Source organism: Eulemur rufifrons, chromosome 7, assembly GCF_041146395.1.
Source record: "Eulemur rufifrons isolate Redbay chromosome 7, OSU_ERuf_1, whole genome shotgun sequence".
Lineage (NCBI taxonomy): Eukaryota > Metazoa > Chordata > Mammalia > Primates > Lemuridae > Eulemur > Eulemur rufifrons.
In genome coordinates, this window is record NC_090989.1 from 122,365,111 (window position 1) to 122,391,908 (window position 26,798).

At 38.9% G+C, this 26,798-nt stretch overlaps 1 protein-coding gene across 3 annotated transcripts in view; it reads right to left on the reverse strand.

Moving 5' to 3' along the window:
* Positions 1-26,798, reverse strand: part of TMEM108 (transmembrane protein 108) — a 290,574-nt gene that overhangs the window by 137,089 nt on the left and 126,687 nt on the right. For 2 of the 3 annotated variants that reach the window (XM_069473232.1, XM_069473234.1), the window contains one exon: positions 9,084-9,169. In XM_069473232.1, the coding sequence (XP_069329333.1) occupies positions 9,084-9,123 (40 nt within the window). In that variant the 5' untranslated portion in view covers positions 9,124-9,169. The remainder of the gene's footprint in view (positions 1-9,083; positions 9,170-26,798) is intronic. The other variant, XM_069473233.1, reaches the window with a different exon arrangement.

The window sequence follows — 26,798 nt, forward strand, 5'->3', positions numbered from 1 at the left end:
CACTCATGGCACAATCATGTACCCAGCACAGGCTGGCAAGGGCAGGAGACAGAACCTGTGCACCAGAGTTATGTGTGAGCATAAGAATCACACCTAGAGCTGTTCCTGCCCTGGAGCACACCCTCAGCGTGCATCTCACCTCCTCTGAAGCTCGCATCCCTACAGCACTCAGTCCCCACAGACCCTTCCTGGGAGCTTCTAGATCAGCTCAGGAAACTTGTTTTTAAAACACTCAGCTCTCTATCCCTGCCCATTACAGCCCTCTCTTGCCCTGACTTTGTGGTCAAACTTCTCCAAGAAGCTGTTTAAACTCACTGGTTTTGTTTGCTCACACCCTACTTGCACCTCAACTCGTACCCACCACTTACTGAGCACCTACTCTGAACCAGGCACTATAAGTGCTAGATAGACTTACATTCACAACTCTGTGAAGAATAGCAATACCACAGGGTAGCCAGTTGAATGGTAGTCACCCAAAACATACATCCACATCTTGACCCTGAAACCTCTGAATGCGACTTTATTTGGAAAAATGGTCTTTGCAAATATAATTAAGCTAAGGATCTTGAGATGAGCTAATGATGGTCAAACTTATCCAAGAAGCTGTATAAACTCACTGGTTCCATTTCCTCAGACCCAACTTAGGCCCCCAGGTGGGCCTTAAATCCAATGACAAGTGTCCCTATAAGAGACAGAGGAAAGACACATGGAAAAGAGGAGAAGGCCATGTGAAGATGGAGGCAGAGACTGGAGCCATCAGAATGGAAGAGACAAGGACGGTTTCTTCCTCAGAGACTTCAGAAGGAGTGTGGCCCCCCCAACCCCTTAATTTTAACCTCGGGCCCCCAGAACTGTGAGATAAAAAGAATTCTGCTGTTTTAAGCCACCAAATTTGTGATAATTTGTTACAGGAGCCACAGGAAACAAACACATACCCAGATGGGGAACGGATGAAGATGCTCAGGAGGAAATGAGTAATGAGACTGGCCACAGCTCACAGCTGAGTGATATTCTAGTGCAGCAAGAGCAAAAGCAAGGAATTCACCTTCGAGAAGCTGCTAGGACACCTGCAGCAGGTAAATGATTTGTCCTCTGGAGGAGAAAGGCTGGAAAACATCTGAGGGGAGGAGTATAGAGAAGAGAAAGCCTAGTGACGGAAATGACCCAAAGAAAGGGAAGTGGATGAAGAGGAGAGGGAGATAACGAAGATACTGCAAAGGCAATGTATCATAGGTCTGGGGGGCTTCTTGGCTTCTAGCCTAAAGAATCTCCAGTTTCCATCACATTTGTAAATGCAATGATGATTAAATGTTTCAGAAAACTTTCAGAGATTTATTACAAAGCCAATATGAAGTTGCTGGAAATAATCCCTTTTTCCATTTAAAAAAAAATTCTGTTCAAATTTCCCTTATTCAGAAAAATCTCCCAGAATTTTACCAGATCCTGACAAGCAAAACAATACTCTGTTAAATCAGCCCCAACTCATGAGGTTTATGCGTATTAATGAGCATTTTATTGAATTGAAATCTGGATGAGGGCATATAGACTTTCACATTTCATTTTTGTAAACAATATTTGCTAAACAATCGTGCAATATAACAAAAGACATAAGTTATTTAAGGACAGTAATAAAGCAACACCTCATATTTGGAAGGCATTTTACAACATGAAATGTTTTTATACCCTTCCCCTTTAACTCTTCCAACAATCCTCCAGGTAGATATTAAACTCATCACGTGTGTGTCGCAGTTGAGGAGAATGAGGCAGCTCTGGGAGATGAAGTACTCTGAGCAAAGTCACATAAGTAGTAAGGAGAAGTGAGAGCTCAAAGTACATCCTTTAAATCCAAATTCTATACTCTCCCACCATATGTTTTAACAAAAGCACTTTCATATAGAAAATTGAATTTACTCATTAAAAGTTAACACTTGAATTTGCATAAGTCAACAACTCTCCTGAATATGAGTATGACTTCTCTTACCTACAGTCTCCTGCCAACCATGTAATGGGATGTACTTAAAGTCATAAAATTGAATTTCTTTACGATATTTTATTTTTTGTTCTTCACTGGCATTGTTTACAATGAGAATGTCTTATTAAGGTTTTGTTTCACCTGGAGGAGAGAGTTGTTGACTTATGCACATTCAAAATCACAACCTAAAATGTCAAAGACATTAAATCAACATGATACCTTTAAGGACCCAGTGTGCCTAAACTTCCTGGGTTAACATTACATTTGAAAGTGGGACTTCCTCAAATTTTCTGTATGAATGACTTATCCCACAGAACTAAAGATATTATTCTCCTTAGAGAATAATAACTTATAAATCTTTTCATAATGAAAAAAATCCAAGTTCAAATTGTTGATCTGTGAAACAATTACCCAGCACAAAATAAGAAAGAGATAGTTTTATAACATCAAGTTCTTGTTTTCCCTTTGCTTTATAACCCTAGCCAACCCATTCCTCATGTCCTTCTCATTCTTAAAACAACAACTTCCAGTATATCCTGAAGAGTAACACAAAACTTCAAGTTCTAACAGTTACTAATCCCATAAGACATACGAGAGATTCTGCTGGCTCCTTCCCTGACACCTTCTCTCCTTTCTCCTTCCTAACTGTTCCTGGTTTTATTCCAAGATCCACTTCCCCATGCAGACCACATGATGCAGGGAAGCTGAAAGCATCTCCTGCTCCAGGATAGCCTTTCATAAGTCTACAACAGTGATTCTCAAAGTGTAGCCTCTGGACCAAGCTTCAGTATCACTGGAAACTTAGACATCTAAATTCTTGGCCTCATATCAGATTTAGTGAATCAGGAACCTGGGGTGAGCCTAGTGATCCGTGTTTAAATAATCCCTCCAGGTGATTCTGTTGTATGCTAAAATTTAGGAACCGCAGACCTAAGCCAGTGATTCTCAGCCCTCGTTGCACATTAGAATCATCTGATGCCCAGGCCCCACGCCCAGAGATTCTGATTTAATGCATTTGGGGTGGAGTATTCTCAAGGGGACTTGTTAAAATGCTCCCCAGGTGATTCTAGTGTACAGTCAGGTTTGAGAAACACTGACAAAGCCAATCAAATTAATCCAGTCTGAAATACTGAATTGTAGGATCCATGAAATGAGTATCTTGGAAGACACTCACTATTATTACAGCTACTGGTGGTAGCATGAGACAAGTCAACAAGCACATGTACACCCCTGCCTAAGTATCTTGTAAGGGATGGAATGTTAGTTGTGGGCACACTGTGAGTGTCTACTCAGAGGAGAGGAGAGAGGGGAGAGGGCAGAGGGGAGAGGAAAGAGAGAAAGCTGGAGGGCCAGTCTGGGACCAGACTGTTAACAGCTTGAATGCTAACCTAAGCAATTTAGGATTTTTCTTCTAGGTCAGTGGTTCTTAAATATCTTAGCCTCATGACTTCTTAGTACTCTTAAAATTTATTAAGGACTTCTCAAGGAGCCTTTGTTTATGTGGGTTATATCTACTGATATTTACTGTATTAAAAGTAAAAGCTAAGAAACAAAAAATATTAATTAACAATAAGAAACTCATTACGTATTAACAAATAACATTTGTAATGAAAAATAACTATGTTTTGTATATAAACAACTAGTGAGAAGGGTGGCGTTCTTTTGTATTTTTATAAATCTCTTTAATGTCTGGCTTATGAAACACAGCTGGCTCTCATATCAGTTTCTGCATTCACTCTCTTGATATACATTGTTTTGGTTTGAGTATAGTATATACAAAAAAAAATCTGGCTCTATAAAGATGTGTAGGTGGAATAAAAGGGCCTCACAGATTTCTCAAAAAGGTCTCAGGGATCCCTAGGGGTTCTTGGACCACACTATGAGAACTGCTGCTTTTGGTAATGCAAAAGCCATTATAAGATTATCAGCAGATGACAGGCAGCTAATTCTGAAGTAATGTGAGGATGAACTAGATAGAAGGAGGCAGCCTGAGAATAGGACGGCAAGCAGGGAGACTATTAAAATGGTCCAGGAAGACCAAGAACACAGGGAGCCCTTCTCTAAAGAGGAGACATTGGGGATGCAGACACGTATGGATTCACATGTCAGAGTCAATGGGAGCTGGTATCCAAATGTATCCAGCCTAGGGCAGACAGCAAGCCAAGGGTGACTTCAGGTATTTCAGGTTGGAAAATCTGGGTGGACAGTGATGATACAAAGGTACAGATATAAGCACAGGAAAGACCATTTATGGTGTTAGCTGGCCAAAGATGAAAGGAATGAGCCAGAAAGAGAAAGGATGGATGTGAAGATTCCAGACCCATGGCACAGAGAGAGCCAGACAAACAGGCTCTGGGAAGCTCACTTTTTTATACTGCTGTATTCAATGCTATTTTAAAATGATAACAAGGCCGGGCGTGGTGGCTCACGCCTGTAATCCTAGCACTCTGGGAGGCTGAGGCCAGTGGATTGTTTGAGCTCGGGAGTTCGACACCAGCCTGAGCAAGAGTGAGACCCCATCTCTACTAAAAATAGAAAGAAATGATCTGGACAGCTAAAAAATATACAGAAGAAATTACCCAGGCATGGTGGTGCACACCTGTAGTCCCAGCTACTTGGGACACTGAGGCAGGAGGATCGCTTGAGCCCAGGAGTTTGAGGTTGCTGTGAGCTAGGCTGACACCATGGCACTCTAGCCAGGGCAACAGAGCGAGACTCTGTCTTAAAAAAAAAAAAAAAAAAAGATAAAATAAAATAAAATAAAATGATAACAAAATAGTGTTTGCATTAAGACAGTAAAACTAATCTCTTTAAAAATGCAAATACCCCCAAGATTTAAGGAGGGAGAAGCTCCTTAATTCACAGACCACAGTAGGACAACTGGCCTGGGAAGGTAGCATGGTGGGGGACTTTGGGTCTAATGTGGGATAAGGATAATCATGGAGGAAAAAGGGAAAATATTAATCCCTGTGGGATATATCACTACATGGATATTTCTAGTTTAAGAAGTAGCTGGATAGAAGAATAAAGTCACTGGGTAGCTGGTGGGCAAGAAGGGCTACTTAAGAGTTGAAGAGGCGCCAAAGACAATTTTCTCACTTCAAAGTATTTTCAAGGGCTCTGCTTAGTTTTAGAGATCACATGAGAGGCAGATCACTGCGTCAAAAAACAGGTTCCAAGAGAAAATGAACTCTACTCCTAACTAGCTTCTTATTACTCCTGGAAAAGTCCAGAGAGGAAGGTGGTAGGGACTTGGAGTGTGTGTATGTGTGTGTGCACGTGTGCTTACTTCAAAGCTAAGACTGAGACCTGATCTCCATGCCCCAGTAAAGATGGTAGAACAAGAGATATAGTTCCCCTTCTATATCCTAGAGGCCCAAATCCACACCCGGAGCTCTCTTTCTCCTCCTCCTCTGCCTAAGATATGGACCTGTGGGAAGTTCTCTGAATTGAGCAAAGGGTTACTTTGTGTGGTCAGCACAGACCAGAATATGCAGAGGACACATGAGTGAGCAAGAAGGATATACTAGAAATAATACAGAGCATGATTTAAGAAATTCACATGCCTGGGGGTATAGCAAACTCGTAAGTTGCTAAACATAATCACTTCTTAAATCAAGCAACTCTGATTTGAATAGATATTGGTATATAAAAACTTCATATTCTAATAAGATCTTAATAACATCTTAGTCTTAACAATGAAGTAACACGATTTCCCAGTAGATAGCACCTGGCTAAAGGCCACATCTGCTAACTCAGACTCATGCCTCCCCAGTAGTGTCATGTTCTTAAGGATTTGTGATGATGTTCCTTACTTTCCATTATTAAATGTTTTTCTAAAAAATTGTGGTGTGGCTTGGGAAAGGCAGCCTTGATCATGTTGATTCTCTCCTCTGTAGAATGGGGTCAATAATAATTAATGTCTTACTTGCCTTAAGAAAGTTGTAAGGATCAAATTATGGGAAAATACTTTGCAAACCAGAAGGTCCTACACAAATGTTAGTTACAGTAGAGCTCCAGGTTAGGTTGTACTCGTCCCTTCCAGACAGGAAGGCCAATAAGGGAACTGGCATCCATGGTAGGTTTTCTATTTGCGTGCTATCTCCCTCGAGACCACCTTAGAAGGGGGGTGGTCACATCCCATTTTACATGTAGGGCTCACTGAGATTAAGTAATTTGCCTAAGGCAAGCCACTTATAAAATGGTAAAACTAGGGTTTGAACTGGTCTGCTGTCTCAAAAAACCAGGTATTTTAATTGTGAGGTGGAAGGGGCGATGGTGGAGGTGACAGCTACATGCAGGCTGGAGCAGCCAGGCGGCTAACGTGGGCATGAGGGAAGTAGTCTGTGCCAGTGCCCGTGCCAGAAGGGTGAGGCTGAGTTTTTTTTTTTTTTTAGTCTCACTTAACATCACTAGCAGGATGAAAACTCTACTAATCACGGGTTAGAGCCACCTCTGTCTATCCCTAAGGACAGCAGAGGGCCCACATTGCTCATTTTTCCTGTGTGCTGAGGGCACCATGGGAGGACGAAGAAGAAGGTATGTACACAGGAGTTAGAGAGACCTGGGTGCAAATTGCAGCTCCATCACTCACTGCCTGAGCACCCTGGGCCAGTCCTTACTTATTCGTCTGTGACACTTTTTCATCTTGAAGCATCTTGAAGCCTCTAGAATGAATGAGATGATGCAGGTAAGCTTTAAGCAAATGCCTGTGAACACACTAGGCACTCAAGAGGGAGTTGCTTTTATGATGATCATGACAACTTGTGAACAGGCTAATGTCCCCTAGTAATTAAGTTTTTTTTTTTTTTTTTTTTTTTAAACAAATACTCTGTGGTAGACTTAAGATAACTACAAAATGTTACTACTCTTCCTTTTGAGAGGTGCAGCCTAATGACTCTTCTCTTGAATTATGGTTGGTCCTAGTGACTTCCCTGGACAGAATAATGTGGCTTATGTATTGTTCTGGGATGTCAAAGTTTACTTCATAAAAAGGTTTATAAATTTTGCCTTGGCATCATAGTGGTGAGCTGCCACGTAAGAAGTCTGACTACCTTGAGGCCACCGTGCTATGAGGAAGCCTAAACTTGCCATGTGAGAAGGCTTCAGGGAGAAAGAGATGCTTGGCCAGACCCAGCTATTGGAGTCATTCCAGCCCAGATCCCAAACAATATGCAGCAGGGACAGTAGTCTCTGCCAAACCTCGCTCCAAGTGCAAATTCATGAGCAAAATAAATAACTGTTTTTGCTTTAAGCCACAAAATTTGGAGTAGTTTTTATGTAACAATGTATAACCAGAATACTCAATCATATTTTTTTCCTAAATTAAAAATATTAGTTTACTGAGTTACATAAAATAACATTTTAAGTTTGTGTTGACTCTAGTTCTCATATCTATTTTAGATATGGCAAAACCATTTTGTTTGTGGACAATGTGCATATAGGCATAACTTAATAACTAGCTGACCGATGACATATATGAACCATTATGTGTGTATGCCAATAATTTGAGTAGTTTGGTGAGGGCCACTACTTATCTCCTAACCAGCAGGAAACTACCTACTCTGGCTATCTGCATTTCCCAGCAAGATTTGCAAACAACAAGATGCTGAGAAACAGTTGATTTCTGTAGCTATCCAGATGATGTTTGAAACCCCTTCAGCCTTCATAGTTGCTCAACTTAGGAACACAGACCTTGTCATAGCATACTTGTCTCTGAAACATAGGAAAATTTACCTGATTTCTTTATAACAACATATTATATATTAATAACCTTAAAATATGCAAACTTCGGAGCAATCAGTATAGGTAAATTCAATAAATATTTCGCTGCCTCCTAAATCTACTATGCTCTTTCCTTTCCTATTTCTCCTGCTGCAAAGCCTGCCTCCCCTTCTCTGAGGGCTCTGTGTGCATGTGTGTGTATAAAATCCTATTTATCCTTTAAATGTCTCCTCTCCCATCAAGTCAGAGTTAATCATTCCTTGATGACATTGCTTCTTCAATCTGTAAAGCCTTTTCTTTAACAAAAAAGCTTACCATTAAAAAAAAAAAAAAAAAAAAGCAACAAACCCACAGTCCCATAGAACACATGGAGAAAGAACATGAGAGAGTCCCCATAACTCTTGGCGACTTTCCACCAGGCTGAAACAGGCTGACGTGATATGTGTTTCAGGGATTAGAATTCAGCAGAAGAAATGAGTCAATTAAAACACCCAGCCAGAATGCTGTCTTTAGATAAAGTGCTTTGCACTGGGGGTACACCATAAACTGAATTACTAAATTCTAAGGGCTGACTGGTGATTTGCATCTCAATCTCTTCTTATTTTATTCATTTTATTTTCTCAGCAAAAGCTAACAAGGAGCCACTCAGTCTAGGAAAGACAGGTACTTCATTTAGCTCAGCAAGAACTAGACAATGAACTCCCAGTTTTCTAACCCAATGATTTTGATTTGACCTGGAGTGGGCAATGCCTTTTGTCCCAGGTGGGCCAATCAGAACATCAAACCCACCAACTGGTATTGTTTTTTTACATTCCTTCAGTAGCAATGCTAATCCCAAAGGATGTACAGTCACTAAATGGCAACTGGTGCTTTGTGGCAAAATCTCCAAAATGCAAGGGCAACATGCAGAAAGTTATAATTGAACACTCTTTATTTAACCACAAAACCAAGTAGTCCCATTTTCACCACTCATTATTTGAGAGCCATGCATAACATTTCAAGCCAAAGGCTGCACAGTCACTGAATGGTAGCAGGTTCTGTGATAAAATCCAGAAAAACAACCTACCACTTCCTCCCCACGAGAAACCTATAGGTTATATTCGACCACAAAACCAAGGGCAATCATGTTTTTAACACTCATTCTCAAATTAACTGCACTTAACATGTCAATTTGTAATTATTATAATGGAGTCTGTGTTACAACTGATATCCAAGGCAATAGAATGACTTAATGCTTGACACGTCACCTAGATGAAGCAGGAGAATTCACTGACCTTCCTCATTGACCCAACCCTGGTCTTCCTCCTAAAAGTGTGTAAGTTTCTGACACCCAGCAAACAATAACTTTGGTATATTTTAGGCAAAAAGATATGCAGTTTAAACTTACTTAACAGTTGGCAATAGAGGGCCTGTAAACTTCTCTTCATGGTATCATCTGGTCCTGCTTATCCTCCAGTTTATTCATGATTCTGTCTAGGAAATTGGGAGAAGAAAATTGTTACGTCTGAGGAACATAATTTAATAACCAGAAAGAACTCCACTCAACATGATCCTGGCAGTAAAACCTAAACTATCTGAACTTTTAAGAGAAAAAATCTTGGAATGGATATACGACAGTTTAATTTACAATGGTCTACATTATAAAATCACCAATTAATCAACTGGTCAAATCCTGAAACTATACACCCCAGTGAAGGAAACTCATATGGGAAGCTGGAAAGTGAGAAACAGGATTCAGAACTTTTGAGGCCTTCTCCTGAATCTCTCCTGAATCTCTAGTCTTAGAAGGAGAATTAAAAAATTTCTAATCTCATTTCTGCTAAGGTGCTCACAAACAAAACAAAAAGTAGAAAGCTTGAAATTATACTATTTTAAATAACTTTTCTATTATTTTTTAATTAGAAGGATACTTCCACTATGGAATATTTGAAAATATACAGAAAATATAGCTAAGAATAAACTAGAAAACACATATTACTGTTATTCTACCAATAAGAGGTGATTATTGCTCACATTTTGGAGTACCTCTCTAGCCTTTTGAATGTGCACTTATATTGATATGTTTCATTTTATGGACTATACATTTTAATTTTTCTCCTTGGCAGCAGAAACATCTGAGTTGTTATTATTACTTTACTAATTTATTTTAAATAATAGCATTTATTTATTAAAATAATATAATAATTTATTTATAATCATATAACAATTAATATAATCATAAATAATATAAATATATTAATTTATAATTTATTAAAATACTATAATGTGAATAATAGTATTTATTTAAATAGTATTTCTTTAAGATAAATTCCTAGAAATGGAAACAAAAGGACACAGTTTAAGGCTTATTAAATAAATACATTGCCAAATTGCTCTCCATCAATACTGTATATTAGAATAACCATTAGACTGCAAACTACCCAATGAGGGAAATTTTTAATTTCTTCTCCTCTTTGCCAAGCAAATAGGCAAAATTCTATCCCATTGATTTAATTTGAATTTTTCATGTTTATTAGTCATTTGTCTTTAAAAAAAATTTAATTCATATTCTTTAACCACTATCTACTGGCATGCCAGTTTTTCTCATGACACCCCAAGTGGAATTGCTTTATGTTAAAAAAAATTTTTATTGAGATATAATTCATATACAAAAATTCAGTCTTTCATGTGTACAATTCAGCAGTTGGTAATATATTCAAAAGTTGTCCAACCATCACTACTACCTAATTCCAGAACATGTTCACTATCAGTCACTCCCCATTTCCCCCTCCCCCTAGACCCTGGCAACCACTAATCTATTGTCTGTCTCTATGGATTTTCCTTTTCTCGACAGATTATATAAACAGAATCACACAATATGTAGTCTTTTGTGTATGGCTCTTTCACTCAGCATAATGTTTTTAAAGCTATAATCTATGTTGTATAACATGCTAGGGTTTTTATTTTTCTTGTTTTTTAAAGAGCCTCTCTCTCTCTCTCCTCCCCTCATCATGGTTAGAAAGGCCTTCCTTAGTCCAAGATTATGTAAGTACTTGCCCATATTTTCTTCTGGTATTTTTTATTTATTATGTTCTAAACATTTTTACATTCTTAGAGCTGTTTCTGGACTTAGTGTTATGTTTTTTTTTTTTTCCATTTGCTCATTCTTCCACTAGAACAATAAGTGTTTAAATCCTTGGTAGAGTTAGTCCTTTATTATTACTCTTCTCTTTAAGATTTGTCTTTTTCTTTGAACTTAATTTTTTTTCTCCCAAATTAACTATGATCATTTTATTAAATTCCAGAAAAAATATCATTAGGATTATAGTCAGAATTGTCGGCTATTTGCTTTATTTATTTGGGAGAAATGTGATCTCATCAAAATCTAAATGTGATAAAAAAATTTAAAAATCCAAATATGGTAAGGAAGAAAATAAATATTTTAAAACTTGTTGCTCTGGAAATCAGAAGAATATTTTTGAGGACCTGGAAGAGCTCTTTTTTGGGGAAGGATGTGAAATAGCTCAATGACTTTGGTTAAGCAAATTACCCGCTCCCCACCCTGTGTGATTTGTATCAGTAAGAAAGAGAAAAAGATAGCTAAATTGCTTTTCATTATACAGGAGGTTTGAGTTTCCAAAGTCTAGGGCTAGGAAAAAGGAGATAAAGGTTCTAGGAATTGGAAAGGCTGAGGAGATGATAAGAGATATTGAGAGATAGGAAAAGAAAGAGACAATTCTAAAAGATGGCAGCAGGTGGGACCTAAGATTAAAGGATAAAGTGAGGAATTCCCCACAGGGGATGCCCCATGAAGTTTAAGATGTCTAATATTTAACTTTTCATTGCTTCTTTTTTTATGCTGTTTGTATTCATATGCTACATCTGTATTCCTTCCCCTGACAATGCTTATCCACTACTAGTATTGTCAAATCTCAGTAAAATTCTGGCACCATATAGACTTGTATTGGTGGCACTTGACAGGGACAAAGAGAATACACTATGCCCCAAGCCAAGGGTGATGCAGGAAACAGGCAGAGGCAGCAGCCCCAGGAGCCATAAGCAATGGTTAGTGAGCATCTATGGAGTGTTTTGGACGTGGTAAGCAATCAATAAATGTTTCTTAAATAAACAATGAATGAATTAATGAATGATCAAGTAACAGGAAAACAGAGAAAGAGTTGTGGTTTATAATAATCCAGGGGAACATAATCCCCTCAATCATCTCTGGAAATGCTTAGGGATTTTTGCAAAAGGGATAAACTTCCCCCCATAATACATGGAATAGAGCCATTTTATTCAGCTATCAAGAAACAACTGATCCTATAAATCTGGGAGAGTTGGGATCATTTGGGTTACACAGGGATATCCCAGCTAGAAGCAACACATGGCTGACTATTCAAAATTAATCTTTATTTAGGTCTTTTTGTGGAGTTTTGTAGTGTTTTTCCTTCATGTAAGTTCTACAGTCTTGTCAAATTAATTTCTAGGAATTTTATATTTATTTTTTGTCACTGTGATAGAATTTCTGTTTCCATTATAATTTCTAATTGCCTCTATCTGAAAATGACTGAGTTTTGTATATTAATTTTGTGACCTAACTGAACTCACTTACTGTTCTAATGATGGTTTCTCAGCTGAGTCTCTTGGGTCAATTGTGCTGCTTTGGATAGATGGCAAGCCACAATTAGATTCCATCAAAAGCCTTTTTTACACCATACAGTAGAAAACATTAATCGCATCAGTTTCGTCCCTCAGGGAATTTAGGAACGTGAAGGATTACAACTAATTTCTGGGATGAAATCCTAAGAAAGTACAGAGTTTTACAGCCAAAAGGATTGAGTAAAAGAAAAATGACACACCAGGATCAAAGCCCACCCCTGCAGAATCAACCAACAGGTCCACCACAGTAGTTCCAGGCTCTAGGCCTGACTCCATATACCCAGATACCAGAGCCACCACCTGCTGACCCAGGTACCATACCAGGCTGCCTGAAGACTCCAGCAGCAAACCTACCCATGGACCATGCCAGATGGCCTCCCCAGAATCTGTGGACAGACTGACTAGTGAAGGGCTTTCCCAAACAAAGCCAGTCTGCAAAGACTGGAATAAGTCCATACTTCTCCAAATGCATAGGCATGAATGTATGGCCACAAGCATCAAAAACAATTGGAGAAACATCACACCACCAAAGGAACAAAATAAAGCAGTAGTAATCAACTTTAAAGAAATGGAGATTTATGAACTGCCTAACAAAGAATTCAAAATAATTATGTTGATATCCAATTGGTATCATTCCCAAATGTGCATTTAGGTGATGATCAGGGCGTTGCGCACCGTCTGGGGAAAGGTCACGCTTGAAGGTGCTGACTCGGGGAGGTGGGGGGTGGGGGGAGGGGATGGGTGTATACCTACATGATGAGTGCAATGTGCACTGTCTGGGGAATGGGCACGCTTGGAGCTCTGACTCGGGGGGATAGGCGGTACATGGGCAACGTATGTAACCTGAACTTTTGTACCCCCATAATAAGCTGAAATAAAAAAAAATAATTATGTTAAGGAAGCCCAGTGAACTTCAATAAAATGCAGGGAAACAATTCAATAAAATCAGGAAAACAATAAATGACCAAAATGATATTTAACAACAACCAAACAACCAAACAAAACCCAATTCTGGAGCTGAAAAATACAATGAATGAAATGAAATATGCAATAGAAAGTGTCAATAGCAGGATTGATCAAGCAGAAGAAAGAGTTTGTGAACTTGAAGTTATTTGAAAATTATAGACAGGGAGAAAAAAGGAAAAAAAAGAATGAAGACAGTTTATGAGATTTATGGAACAGCATAAAAAGAATATTTTAATTACAGGGGTTTAAGAAAGGGAAAAGAGAGACAAAAGAACAGAAAGCTTAAAGAAATAATAGGAGAAAATTTTTCATATCTGGGAAAGATATAAATATCCAGGAACAGGAAAGCCAAAGGCCTCCAATGAGATCCAATCCAAACAAGACTATACCAAAACATATTATAATGAAACTGAAAAAATTCAAAGAGAGGATCCCAAGAGCAGCAAGTAAAAAGAATAACAGAAAAGAGAGTTTCAATAAGGCTAGCAGATTTCTCAGCAGAAACCTTACAGGCTGGAAGAGAGTCAGATGATATAGTCAAAGAGGTAAAGGAAAAAAACCCTGCCAATCAAGAATACCATACTCAGCAAATCTGTCCTTTTGAAATAAAGGAGAAATAAAGACCTTCCCACACAAACAAAATCTGAGGGAGTTCATCATCACCAGAGCTGTCATATAAGAAATACTAAAGGGAGTTCTTCAAGCTTAAAGAAAAAACACTAGTAACATGAAAACATATGAAAGTATAAAACTTATTGGTAAGAGTAAACATACAGTTAAATTCAGAATACTCTAATACTGTAATGATGGTGTGTAAATTACCTATATATTCATGATAAAGGTTAAAAGTCAAAATTATTAGAAACAATAATTGCTACAATAATTTTTAAGGGACACACAATGTAAAAAATGTACATTATGACATCAAAAATACAAAATGTAGGGAAGTGGAATGAAGGTATAGAGTTCTTTTCAATCAAAGTTGTTATTAGTACTAAAAAGCCTGTTATAATATGTTTTAAGTTTCACGGTAACCACAAAACAAAAACCTATTGTAGATGCATAAAAGATAAAAAAAATTTCTCTTCATGTGTAGAGAAATACTCCCACACTTTTGGTGTTAAAAGTGTTGTGTTGAGTGGTGTGTGAGTAGTGGAAAAAATTTGTTTTTTTTTCCTTTTACAAAGTCCTTCTCTATCAATACCTTGAATGTAAATGGATTAAATTCTCAAATAAAAAGACACACAGTGTCTAAGTGGATTAAAAACCACGATCCAATTATATACTGCCTACAAGGGACTCCCTTCATCCTTCAGGACACGCATAGACTGAAAGTGAAGGGATGGAAAAAGATATTCCATGCAAATAGAAATAAAGAGAGCAGGGCTAGCTATATTTATTCCAGATAAAAAGTTTAGTCAAAAACTATAAAATGAGACAAAAAGAAAATTGAATATCCACATGCAGAAAGAATGAAATTAGACCCCTATCTCAGACTATACAGAAAAATCAAATCCAAATGGATTAAAAATTTAAATATGATACTGGAAACTGTAAAACTACTAGAAGAAAACACAGGGGGAAAGTTCCATGACTGGTCTGGGCAATGAATTTTTGGATATGACCCAAAAAGCATAGGCAACAAAAGCAAAAATAGACAAATGGTCTTACATCAAACTAACAAGCTTCTGCACAGCAAAGGAAACAACAGAGTGAAGAGAAAAATCTATAGAATGGGAGAAAGTGTTTATAAATCGTCTGATAAGAGGTTAATATCCACAATATATAAGGAACTCAAACAACCAATAGCAAGAAAACAAATAATTCAATTAAAAGATGGACAAAGGACTTGAATTGACATTTCTCAAGAGAAGACATACACATAGCCAACAGGTACTTGGAACAAAATGCTCACCATCACTAGTCATCAGGGAAATGCAAATCACAACCACAATGAGATATCACCTCACACTTGTTAGAATGGCCATCATCAAAAAAACCAAAACATAAGTGCTAGAAAAGATGTGGAGGAAAGGGAATCGTACACTGTGGTGGGAATGTAAATCAGTAAAACTACTATGAAAACAGTAGGGAGGTTCCTCAAAAAATTAAAACCAGAACCACCATATGATCCAGCAATCCCACTACTGGGCATATATCCAAAGAAAACAATCAGTATGTCAAAGAGATATCTGTTCTCTCATGTTCACTGCAGCAATATTTACAACACCAAAGATATGGAATCAACCTAAGTGTCCATCAATGACTGAATAGATAAAGAAAATGTGATATATACACACAATGGAATACTATTCAGCCATAGAAAAGAAGAAATTTCTGTCATTTATGACAATGTGGATAAACAGGTAGGATACTATGTTAAGTGAAATAAGCCAGGCACAGAAAGACATCTGATAAGAGAAAGACAAAGACTGTATAATCTCACCTATGTGTGGAATCTAAAAAAGTTGAACTCAGAACATGCATGGGCACTTTTCTAGCAAGCTAAGGAGCAGAGTGCCTGTCCCAGGAGAGCACCGTCCTGAGGGAGGAGCGGGGGCAGATCCCTGTATTCCAAGAGTCCTCCAGCCGGGCTGGGGCCAAGGCTCTCACTCAGTACACTTTGAAGGAAAAAAACAAACAAACAAACAAACAAACACCCTCAATAGAGTTCCTTTTCTCTCTTCCCCTTCATATTTTCCTCTCTGAAAATAAAAGAAAATATAGGAGGCTGTCAGATCTGAATTCCCAACAAAAGGGCAAAAAGTGCTCATCTGCTGCTAAGGAAAAGCCTACGAAAGGGAATCGGTAACGTGAATTCTGCTGGAGGGCTCAGGAGTGCCTGAGTGCTCCTCAAGAAGGGCAGCTGGGCTCTGTTTGCATTTGTTGAGGGCGGCTGTTCTGCTGTCCACAGCCACTGAAGTCAGCTGTGGGGTAAATATAGTACCAGGAGTTTGACACTTATTAGAATGACACAGACCTCCTTCTTCCGGCATTAAAGTATATTAAGACCATTTATCTCATTTGAGGAGACAGGACGGTGCTTGTGTGAGGTGAAGAATATGTATCACACTTCCCTTTTTATGGTTTTGGTGTTAAAGACAGAGTATTGAGGTCAGGGAATTAAATGATCTTGTAGAGATGCCAAATACTAAAGGAGTATGTTCTATCATTTTGACTGCACTGCTTATGAAAAAGATTATTTCTTGTCCACAGCAAACTCATTCGTTTTTCTTTTTCCTTTTCCAGTGCCTAAAAAACATCTTTAGAAATTGAATTCAAGGACCTAAAAACATGTGTATTTCCTTTGGGCAGCAGGCATTTGTCCTAAAAGATATGCTGATATTTTTACAGTGGAAAGGGAGGCAAGTCCATATGAAATAGGAAAAACTCATACCAGAATGTTTAGCATGTGGAAAGAACATTTAAACCCAAAAGGCATGCTTTGAAGAAGCAATACATTTCAGTATGAAATTATGCACAGTATCACAGTCATAAATAAATTTTAATTTTTTTGCTACTAAGTGGTATGTTGGTAAAATAAATAAATAAATTTTAATTTAAACATTTAATCCCAAACTCTTTCCCTCCCCCTTCCCCTTCTTTAGCTCTTCTCATTCCACTAAATCTACATAAAACCTTCTTTAATTCTTGAGCTAGCATGAAGACAGTTTTAATATGCGGTTCTAGTTTAATCTTTCAAAATACATCATTTACGTCAAGTGGTTCTACAAGATTGGCAGTCTGTTGAATATATGGCTGTAATAAAAATTATAATGAAATGAAAACATAGTAGGCAAGAGGGGTTTGGGCCAATATAAAACGGCCACAACCATCACAAGAAGAGTATGGAATTCAGGTCACTGTTCAGACTCAAGCAGGAAAGGTTAAGTCCCACAGTGAAGTTCATGATATTCCAAATACTTCTGATGAGTTTCATTTTTCTGCCTTGCTCCAGGGAGCATGAAAAATTTTGACCTCACCTGTGAGGTACTTAAATAGCTTTATATGATTATGTTGATAATTCTACCTTGCGTTGATAACTAGAAGGGCTAGAAGAAATATCTGGAAATACCAAGATTGGTGGTTCCCTAAATGAGTTAATGGCCAGAATCTATTTTAAAAATAGATTCCTAGGTTTTTCCCTTAGGAATTCTAATTCCTAGGTTCTGGAAGAGGGCAATTTTAAAAGGCTCCTATTATGGCCATCACGGTCAGCCAGGCTTGGAAACCAAGAAACCTAATCTACCAGTTCTTAACCCTGGCTGAACATTAGAACAACAGGAACATACCAATGCCTGTGCCATAGCCCATCCCAGATCAAAGAAGTTGGACTGCCTGAAGAAATGAGGGAAGCTTCCAAGTGATTCTACTGTACTGTTGGGTCAAGAACCAGGGATCCTTGCCCCAGCCTCAGAGAGTACTAGAACCACAGTGAGCCCGGGCCCACTTATCCTTTTTCCTGAAAGTGGCAGTTTTATGAGAGATGGAGGAAGTGGGATGATAAATGAAACCACATTTGTAAGTCTCATTCAAAACAGAACAGGAGTGAGTCAGTGTTTCTTAAATATTTGGATCCACCGCCTTTCATGCAATTCAAGTTTTAAGCACATGAGCTCTTGGTGCTCTTTCACCCAATCTCTGATTTTGATAGAGATGATCTCACTTGTCCCTGCTCCCTGCTTCATCGGGATGTCTGGAAGAACAAGGCAACAATGACTGTAAGGAAGACAGATGAGGTCCAGGGAGGTGAAGACGGTGTGGGAAGCCACACGCAGACTGAGAGCTTGGCGTGAGGCTGAAACCACCCTTATCTGCAAAGTATGGGTTTCCTGGGTGGAGTGAGTGTTCCTTTTCCTGAAGACTGCATTCACAGGGGAAACAGACAGAGGCTGCAAATTCTGAGTGGGAGCAACAGGAGAGAGACTACACTGAAGGCATCCCCTTCTCTGCCAGGGACCACAGCGAACTGCACAGACCGAAGCAGGACAAGAAGATACAGTACACACAGCAGGGAGCCAGGAGATCCATTTCTTTGAGTACCACAGCTTAACAAGCACTGTGCTAGTAGCAGAGGTTGGGGCCGAGAAAAAAAAAAAAAAAAACTACAACAAATGAGACATGTTCCCTGTCCTCAAGGATCTTGCAGTTTAGCAGGGGGAGAGAATATCTTGTCAAAAATCACTACAGCCAGCTTTGCCCCTACTAGCATTAGAAAACTTATAACAAATTAGAAAATGTTTTACCCTTCTTGAGTCTCAACATCCCTATCTGTGAAACAAGTATAATACCTGCATTGCAAGCTTGTTTTGAGAATAAAATGATATAACATATCCACGCAGTCTGGAACACAGTAGAAGTACAATAAATATGTCCTACCTCTTCAGAATAATGAAAAATGGTTTCTTCTAGAGAGTAGCAGGACAAGGCTTTTGAAGGAGGTGGAATTTGAGCAAACCTTGAAGGTTAAGAAGGATTTTGATAGGTAAACAGGGAAAATGCAAAGGCACAGAGGTAGGACGGTGACAGGAGTTTGAGAATGAGTGCAACAAACAGTAGAAGATCTAATGGCTGTTGTAAAATTCTTCATCAATGCAATTTTGGATATCATGTGACTGGCTTCTCCAGCTTCTGAAACAGAGTTGGGCCAAAGTTCGTATCTTCTAGGGGAGGGAAGGATATATTCAGGAGAGGATAAGGCTGAAATGGAGGCTGGGTCCCCAAAGGTCAATCTCCCGAGATTGATACAATTATAAATGCCTACCAACCACAAGATAGCTGGAGAGTCCCTGTCCTGGAAGCCCCAGCCAGCTTCACCTCCCAGAGTCGTCCCCATCAATGTTTACGCAGCATTACATGGCCACCACTAGGTGGTGCCAAACCCAAGTTTAAACCTGGATAGATCTGGACCCTGCAGCTGGATCCTCAGAAAGCCAGGCCAGGCATAGGTTGGCTTTCACCATTCCATTGACTTCACAATGATGTAACCACATGGTTTACACCAGTGGTTTTCAAAGTGTGGTCCTCAGTCCACAGCAGCACCCAGGAACTTCTTAGAAATAAAAATGATCAGGCTCTACTCTAGACCCCCTGCATCAGAAACTCCATGGGTGGGACCCAGCAACCTGTGCTTCAGTGAGCCCTCCAGGATAAGTGCTAAAGTTTGAGAACCCCTCCTTCACACAAGTGAATTTTTGGGCCCCATTTATTATGCTATGGCAGAGTTTTACTGTACAACTGTGACCTCGGACAAATAATTCACATCTTTAGAGGACCAATGAAAATGAAGAAAGAAGTAGCTGGAGCAGAAAGACCTATCTCCAAAGTCCCTTTCAATTGTAATAGGCTATAATTCATCAGTTCACCAGCGGGGGAAATGTTTGCAGTTCATTAGTTCAAACAAATTGGTGGTGTTGGCATTCGTGGCTCTTGTTGAGAGCATTTAGTGTGGTGTGTTCGAATTCTAATGGCTAATTTAGAAATGTTACCCATCTCCATTATTTGACTTCTTAGGCTAATAATGGTAATGTACGAGTAACCTTCATAAGAGGGGGGGATTAAAATATAGACTTTGTGGGAAAAAAAACCAATAAAATGATTGCAACGTATTTATTGTCTCTGTTGTCATTCATTATAGGCAACCAGGAAGAACTAGACTTTTCACTGAATTAAAATTCTAAATACAGGCAGCCAGAATTGATTTAAACGATTAAATCCTGGAACAACTACTTTCAAATAAACCTCTCATCTAGAGCCTAAAGACTTAACAATGACAGCCAATACTTAATGGTAAATCAAACACGTGAGCCATTTCTGCCTTGCAAATCAGCCCAAATGAGAGCTCTAAAATTCAGAAGTCTAAAAGTTGAAGAAAATTGAGCTATACCTCAAAGAAATAAGACTGGGGATGAGCCTGGAATTTAATAAACAATTAGCCGTCTGTTTTCCAGTGCTGTCCCTATGTAAGCTGTTGATACACACTGAAACTTAGATGCAGGCTTTATAAATTAACATGTAAGTTCTGCAGAAATGTGTGTCTTGACTGCTGCTGCATCCCTTGTGCTTAGAATAAGATCAGGCACACAGTAGCCCTTCAATATACTGGTTAAATAAAAGCCTGAATGATCCTACAAAATTTATGTAGGTGGTGCTGTCCAAGAGAAATTTTCTGTGATGACAGAAATGTTCTATAAATTGTATTATACTAATACAGTAGCTTCTAACTTGCAGGTGCCTACTGAGCTCTTAAAACATGGCTAGTATAATTGGGGAACTGAACTTTAAATTATAATTAAATTTAAAATAGCTACATGTGGTGAATGGCTACCATATTGGACAGCAGTTAATAAAGGCTGGAGAAAATATGTGTGTGGGGCTGGCGGGGGGTGGTAACAACAAAAGAAATTAAAAACAACAATGAGTGTGTGATGCAGAAAACTCACCCGTCATTTCTGACCCTCTGAACTGGCTCATGTTAGAGCAGATTGGGTGGGCAATGTTCTCTAGGCTCTGGATTCTTCCTGATTTCCCTTCAACCCCTTAAAGGCTGTGGCAGCAGCTGCTGAGGCAGGGAGGACTGTGCTTCAGATTCAAGGAGAGTCTGCATTCCTCTCCCGCCAGGGACAAGGTGGTGTTGAATCCATGGATGTCACAGCTGGCGGGAGAGTGACTGTAGGACAGCCAAGGAAAACAAATAGCTGCACAGCAAAAGCACTGAGGAGCTGAGGACTTCGTCTGTCTGAACTTGCTTTCTGGTTCAGGCATTCATTCATTCAATTATTTTCATTCATTCAAATATTTTCCCGTGCTAAGTGCCAGCCCTGTTTTTTTAATTTTCCTTTCTTAGGAGACACTATACCAAAGACTGACCCTTGGGATTGAGTTGGGGCTTGAGGTTCATGGGCTTATCACAAAATAGAGGAAATCCTAGGGAAAAAAGGCTGCTTTGCAAAATGAGCTGATTAAATGAGCCATTTCACCTTTACTAAAAAAAAAAAAAAAAAAAAAAAAGATGTTCCCTTTTTTCTCTACTCAAACTAGTGAAGACTGCTTATCATTGATGTGGTGTAAGGTCCAAAATGAAGGCTTAGTATTATGTACCACTATGACATCTGATAAAATCAGGAGGACATCAAATGACCTAACCTCTCACGTTCCCTCCCCACTCTGTTCCCATGGATAAAATCCCCCAGCCAAACAGTCCTCCTTATCAAAGGGACCAGGCACAGTTCCTGCTTATCCCTGCGTAGTGTTTTACAGTTCCCTGCCAGCCAGTGGAATTATTCAAACAAGCCAATCACATCCTCCTGAGGGAACCAGGGGGCATCTTATCCTCTTGATACTACCAAGTGCCTCCCACTGCCCCTGGTTGTTCATGCTGTTCCCCAGTGCTATCCCAGGTGGCCCTGCATGATGTTCAGCATCCTCCTCTCTGAGCTGTACGTGACTAATAAACTGCTGCTGACCTCATCTAGCCAGTGTTAGGCATTGTGTTTGACCACTCCACAATCCTTATAACCTGAGGGCGGGAATCCCTCCCTCACCAGTGGGGTGAACTAGATGTGATTAAAACAAGTTATACATGTTTTTATAAACTCTTCATAAATAATTCATCAGTTGCTGATGAGCCAAATATCATTTATCTATACTTAGGACAACTCCTACGCTTCTGAGCGTTCTCTTTTATCTTAGGGCCATGAAACCTGAAAACTACACGTCTCAGAGGCCTTGTTGTCAGGATTCCCATTAGATTCCACCAATTAAAGACACTTGGCAGGATATTTGAAAGATGACAGGGAAAGAGAAGCCACTATTCTACAGTAGCAGCTGTGGAACAGTCATAGACAAGAGATGAAAGGTCTTTCTAGAAGCTTCTAAGTGTCCACCAGAGAACCACCCATTTGAGTGATACTGGAAGGTAAGGCCTTTAGCGGCCACTTACCTATGGGTCCTTCATGTCTGAGTTTCTGAATCTGCTGCAGCCGATACCACTGCACCCTGGCTCATATCCTCTTGTCCTCACCTCTGATTTCAGCATGACTGCACAGTTCCATACTGGCTTAAACTCATGATGATGGCAGCATTCTACCTCAAGTGCAGGCTACACATTACCATTTTCTGGGGGTACCAGAGGGTATTTCCAATGTTGTGGGTGCCATGGGAATTAGCTTGGCTCACATACATGTGTGCAGCTCAGAAATACAGAGAATTAATATCCCTGGGGGCGACTCTTGGGAGCCAATAAATAAATCCTTTTACTTTCCATACTTTGGGAGGACAATTCTAGAAGGTACTTTGCTTCTCAGTAGATACTGATAGAATCAAGCCCTTACTTTCCTATTGCAACCTCTGTAACACACCCTATGTTGGCCATTCCTCTTTCCTCATTCTACCACTGATGATCCCTGGTATCACCTCCCAAATAAACTCCCTTGCCCCAGGCTCTGCTTGGGGAGGGTCCAAGCTAACACAGTAGCCCTTTATGATCTCACTCCTCCAGCTCTCCAAAGGTTGTATAAACCTTTAATTCCCTGTATTAAAATGTTTCCTATTCTTCAGACCTAGAGTGGCTTCTGTTTTCCTGATAAAACTGTGATTAATATACTGTAGTTATATGATAGTCTATATGTTACATCATTTCATTAATCTATTACTCTGTGAATGGGATATAAAGTATGTCTCCATTATTTTACTTTTGTTATCATCAGTACATTTATTTCTATGGAAGACATTACTAGTTGTTTTACCAATAGCCATTCTCTCAATTTCTCTTACTAACAAAAGCCAATTTTGGTTAACCTGACAATGTACCTGATACAACTCTTAATTTCCTAATCTCCTTTGTAGTTAAGGCAGACACAATTCTGGCTAATGAGAAATGAACAGAAGTCTACTTGGGATTCTGGGTAAGTTTTGCCTGTCCTCCTGGTCCTTTTCTCTTCCCACCTGGAACAACAGCATGTGATAAACTTGCTATCCTGAAACCACAAAAGGACAATGAGGACACAAGTCACTGAAGGAGCCCAGGATGTTGATGGCATCATAGAGCTGCCTCAGCAGCTCTAAACATTGGTCTCCTCATATCTTTTTATGTGAGAAGGAAAAATGTCTATTGTGTCAAGCTGCTTTAATAGTCTCTGACACCACTGAGCATAATCCCCTACCCAATACATTGTATATATCTTTAACTTTAGAATTATTTCCTTTGACTAGACTCCCAGAAGGAAATAGCCATGTCAAAAGAGGTATAAACATATAAAAATTTATGATACATGTTGCTAAATTACTTTCCATGAGGGATACATCAATCTACATGGCTACCATCATCATTTGAAACTGCATATTCTGGAAAGCAACAGTATATTTGTTTTTTAATTATCTTGCTAACTGGCTTCCATTTTTATTAGCAATCTAATATTCTACTGATAGGTTCCAAAGTCAGAGGCTACACAGTGATAAAAAGCTCTTTGGGATCCCTATTCAAAACATCTTGGTATTTTGCCCACTCAACAAAAGCAGCACAGGCTGGGTGTGGTGGCTCATGCCTATGATCCCTGCACTTTGAGAGGCTGAGGCAGGAGGATTGCTTGAGGCCAGGAGTTCAAGACCAGCCTCAGCAACATAGCGAGAACCTTTCTCTACAAAAAATACAAAAATTAGCTGGGTGTGGTGGCACACGCCTGTGGTCCCAGCTACTTGGAGGCTGAGGCAGGAGGACTGCTTAAGCACAGGAGTTTGAGGTTGCAGTGAGCTGTGTTGATGCCACTGTACTCTGGCTAGGGCAATTGTCTCAAAAAAAAAAAAAAAAAAAAAAAGGCAGCACATATAATGTTATCCCTACAGCGATTGCCTCCGAAGCTATCAAGACAGTCAGTGTGACCTCTTTCAAAGAGAATTCTCTCACTGCTCCAACTAGACTACAGTGGTCAGGGAAGACATAGAGATGAGCAGGTGAAAAATGAAAAGATGACAAGGAGACCAGTGTGGCCAATGGCTTACTAGGTAAAGGATCTGCTGTATCTGCAAAAGGTGGAGGGAAAGGTTGAAAACTCCCCTCATCATTCCAAATGAAAGGAGAACTGTTAGATAACAAAAGAAAAATGTGGGACGTTTTTATCTGATTGCCCCAGAGCTATTGTGCCTGCAAGAGTACCAGCATGAAAAGGAAAATTAAGGAAACAATGGTAAAATGAAGACCAAAACCAAACAGGTGAGCCCACTGTGGTCTGTCATGCACTATGTCTCTGTGTTCAAAGCTCAGCTTCAGATTATATCTGAGCTCATTTCCCCCCTTTATTGGCAACTGAACAGTAAAGATCCTTGGCTAAGTAAGTCATCAGAACACTGCTTCATACCAGAGACTCTTGGAACATCACTCATTCATTTATTTATATTAATTCACTCACTCCCTCTTTCACACTTTTCCTGCATGCCTACTACCAATAAGTGGCGCACTACACCCCCTGGACTCAAAGAGCTTACCACTGGGAGTGGTAATGACACATATAGTAAAAATGACAACACGAAGGCGTTGGTTAAGGCGTAGGTTAAGAACGACAATGGAAATAGTGTATACGGTATATGGTATTTCAAGAGTTGAAAACAGGAAGAATTTCCTCTAGATGGGATGACTGGGGGGAATCCTACAAAGAAGATGGCAGCTGAGCTGAACATCAAAGGGTGGGTAGGATGTCAAGAGGAATGAGATGAGAAAAGCAATAAATGTGATAGATGCAAAGTTAGAAGATTTTACATTTTAGCCTAGTCTTTCTTATAGACCCAGGAGATCTTATACATGTTAAATTTTGTGAGCCTCAGTTTGCTTACCTTTAAAGATGAGAAATAGTATCACCCTTCAGAGATTTCTCATTGCATGTATTAAATTAGATAGTACATGTGGAAGTATCCTATAGATTATAAAGAGGCATAATTAGGTATCTATTCTTATTATGATTATTTTTGGTATTCTTCCACGCATAGTAAATAGAATTGAAAGTTCAAATGTGGGAAGGTTCAGGGTATGATTGAACAATTTTGTTCTTCTAAGATATATGATTATATGTAATTTATATAGTAGATTGTTAAACAGTTGTCATCTATTGTCCTTTGAGATACACACACATCAAGTGTTAGTGTCCTGGGGTCAGGCACTGTATCTTACTACGTCAGTGTATATGGTAGCTATTACGCCATATCCAAATAGGTCTCTGTAATCAAAATTTTTCCATTCTTATTATTTTGGCTATGTTGTATAGGATTAAAGAAGTTACAATTTCATGAGGTTGAATTTGTAACCAGGAAGATCTAAAGCCTTTAACATAAGAAAGCTGCTTCATATGAGAAAGGAAGTTGGTCCCAATCCACGTTCTGTTTCACATACACCTAGGTAGCCTCTCTGGCCAGTAGAGATGAAAGAACTTGGAGAAAGTGAATTAGTTTCCCTGATGATTGGGAAAAAAATTATGGGATTTCACAATGGAAAACATCATGGGGCTTTTACTTCCTTTTTTGATGTTGATAAGTTTAAACATTCAGGATGTTGATTTAAAAAAATATATAGCAGAAAAGGCAACTTGTTTCATTTTGTCCAGTCTGGAATGAGTCTAGTCACTAGAGAGAGATATAATTTGAAAAATTATTAATAAATTCAGAAAAGTACCCATAGCAAAACTGACATAAACATACTCTAGGAAAGTCAGAATCTCAAGAAAGTGTCCAGTGAAATTATTTAATACTTATATTACTAATTCATGGGAAAAGAGGTAAGATTATTATTAATATATTAAGTAGAGATTGATATGATTTAAGGATTACTGTTCCTATTCCTAAGCATTTGCATTTCATTAAAGCTTATAATTAAATATTTTATAACTATGATTGATTTCAGCTAATGCCTATATTTAACCAGTTTAATAATCAACTCAATTTTATACAAAAAGCTTAACTATGTGAAAAAACATGATCATCTCCTTATTCTAGTTGATCAGTAATCCAAGAAATAGATCTGAAGGTATATGTTAAGGCTCTAACATTCATTTGGCATCATGCTGCAACTGTAGGTAAAAGCAAAGGAAATTTAACATTTATTGTGCAATGACTACCTGCCCAACAATATGTCAGATGGGACTGTTTTATTGGTGGCTTCACATCAGACTCATAAAGTAGCCATTAGTGGTCTTGTTCATTTTGGAGAACTCAAAGTTTAGGTTCATCAAGGTCATAAAGCTAGCTGGTGGCAAAGCCATGATTCCAACTCAGGACTTTGCTAAGCTCTTTGCCCTTCTATCAAATCATGCTGTTCCCCACTTCTAGATAAAAACATGCAGATTTTCCATACACATCTAATGGGTGCGGTGTGCACCGTCTGGGGGATGGACATGCTTGAAGCTCTGACTTGGGTGGGGCAAAGGCAATAGACATAACCTAAACTTATGTACCCCCATAATAAGCTGAAATTAAAAATTTTTTTTTAAATGTGCAGAATTTCTTAAAAGTTAGC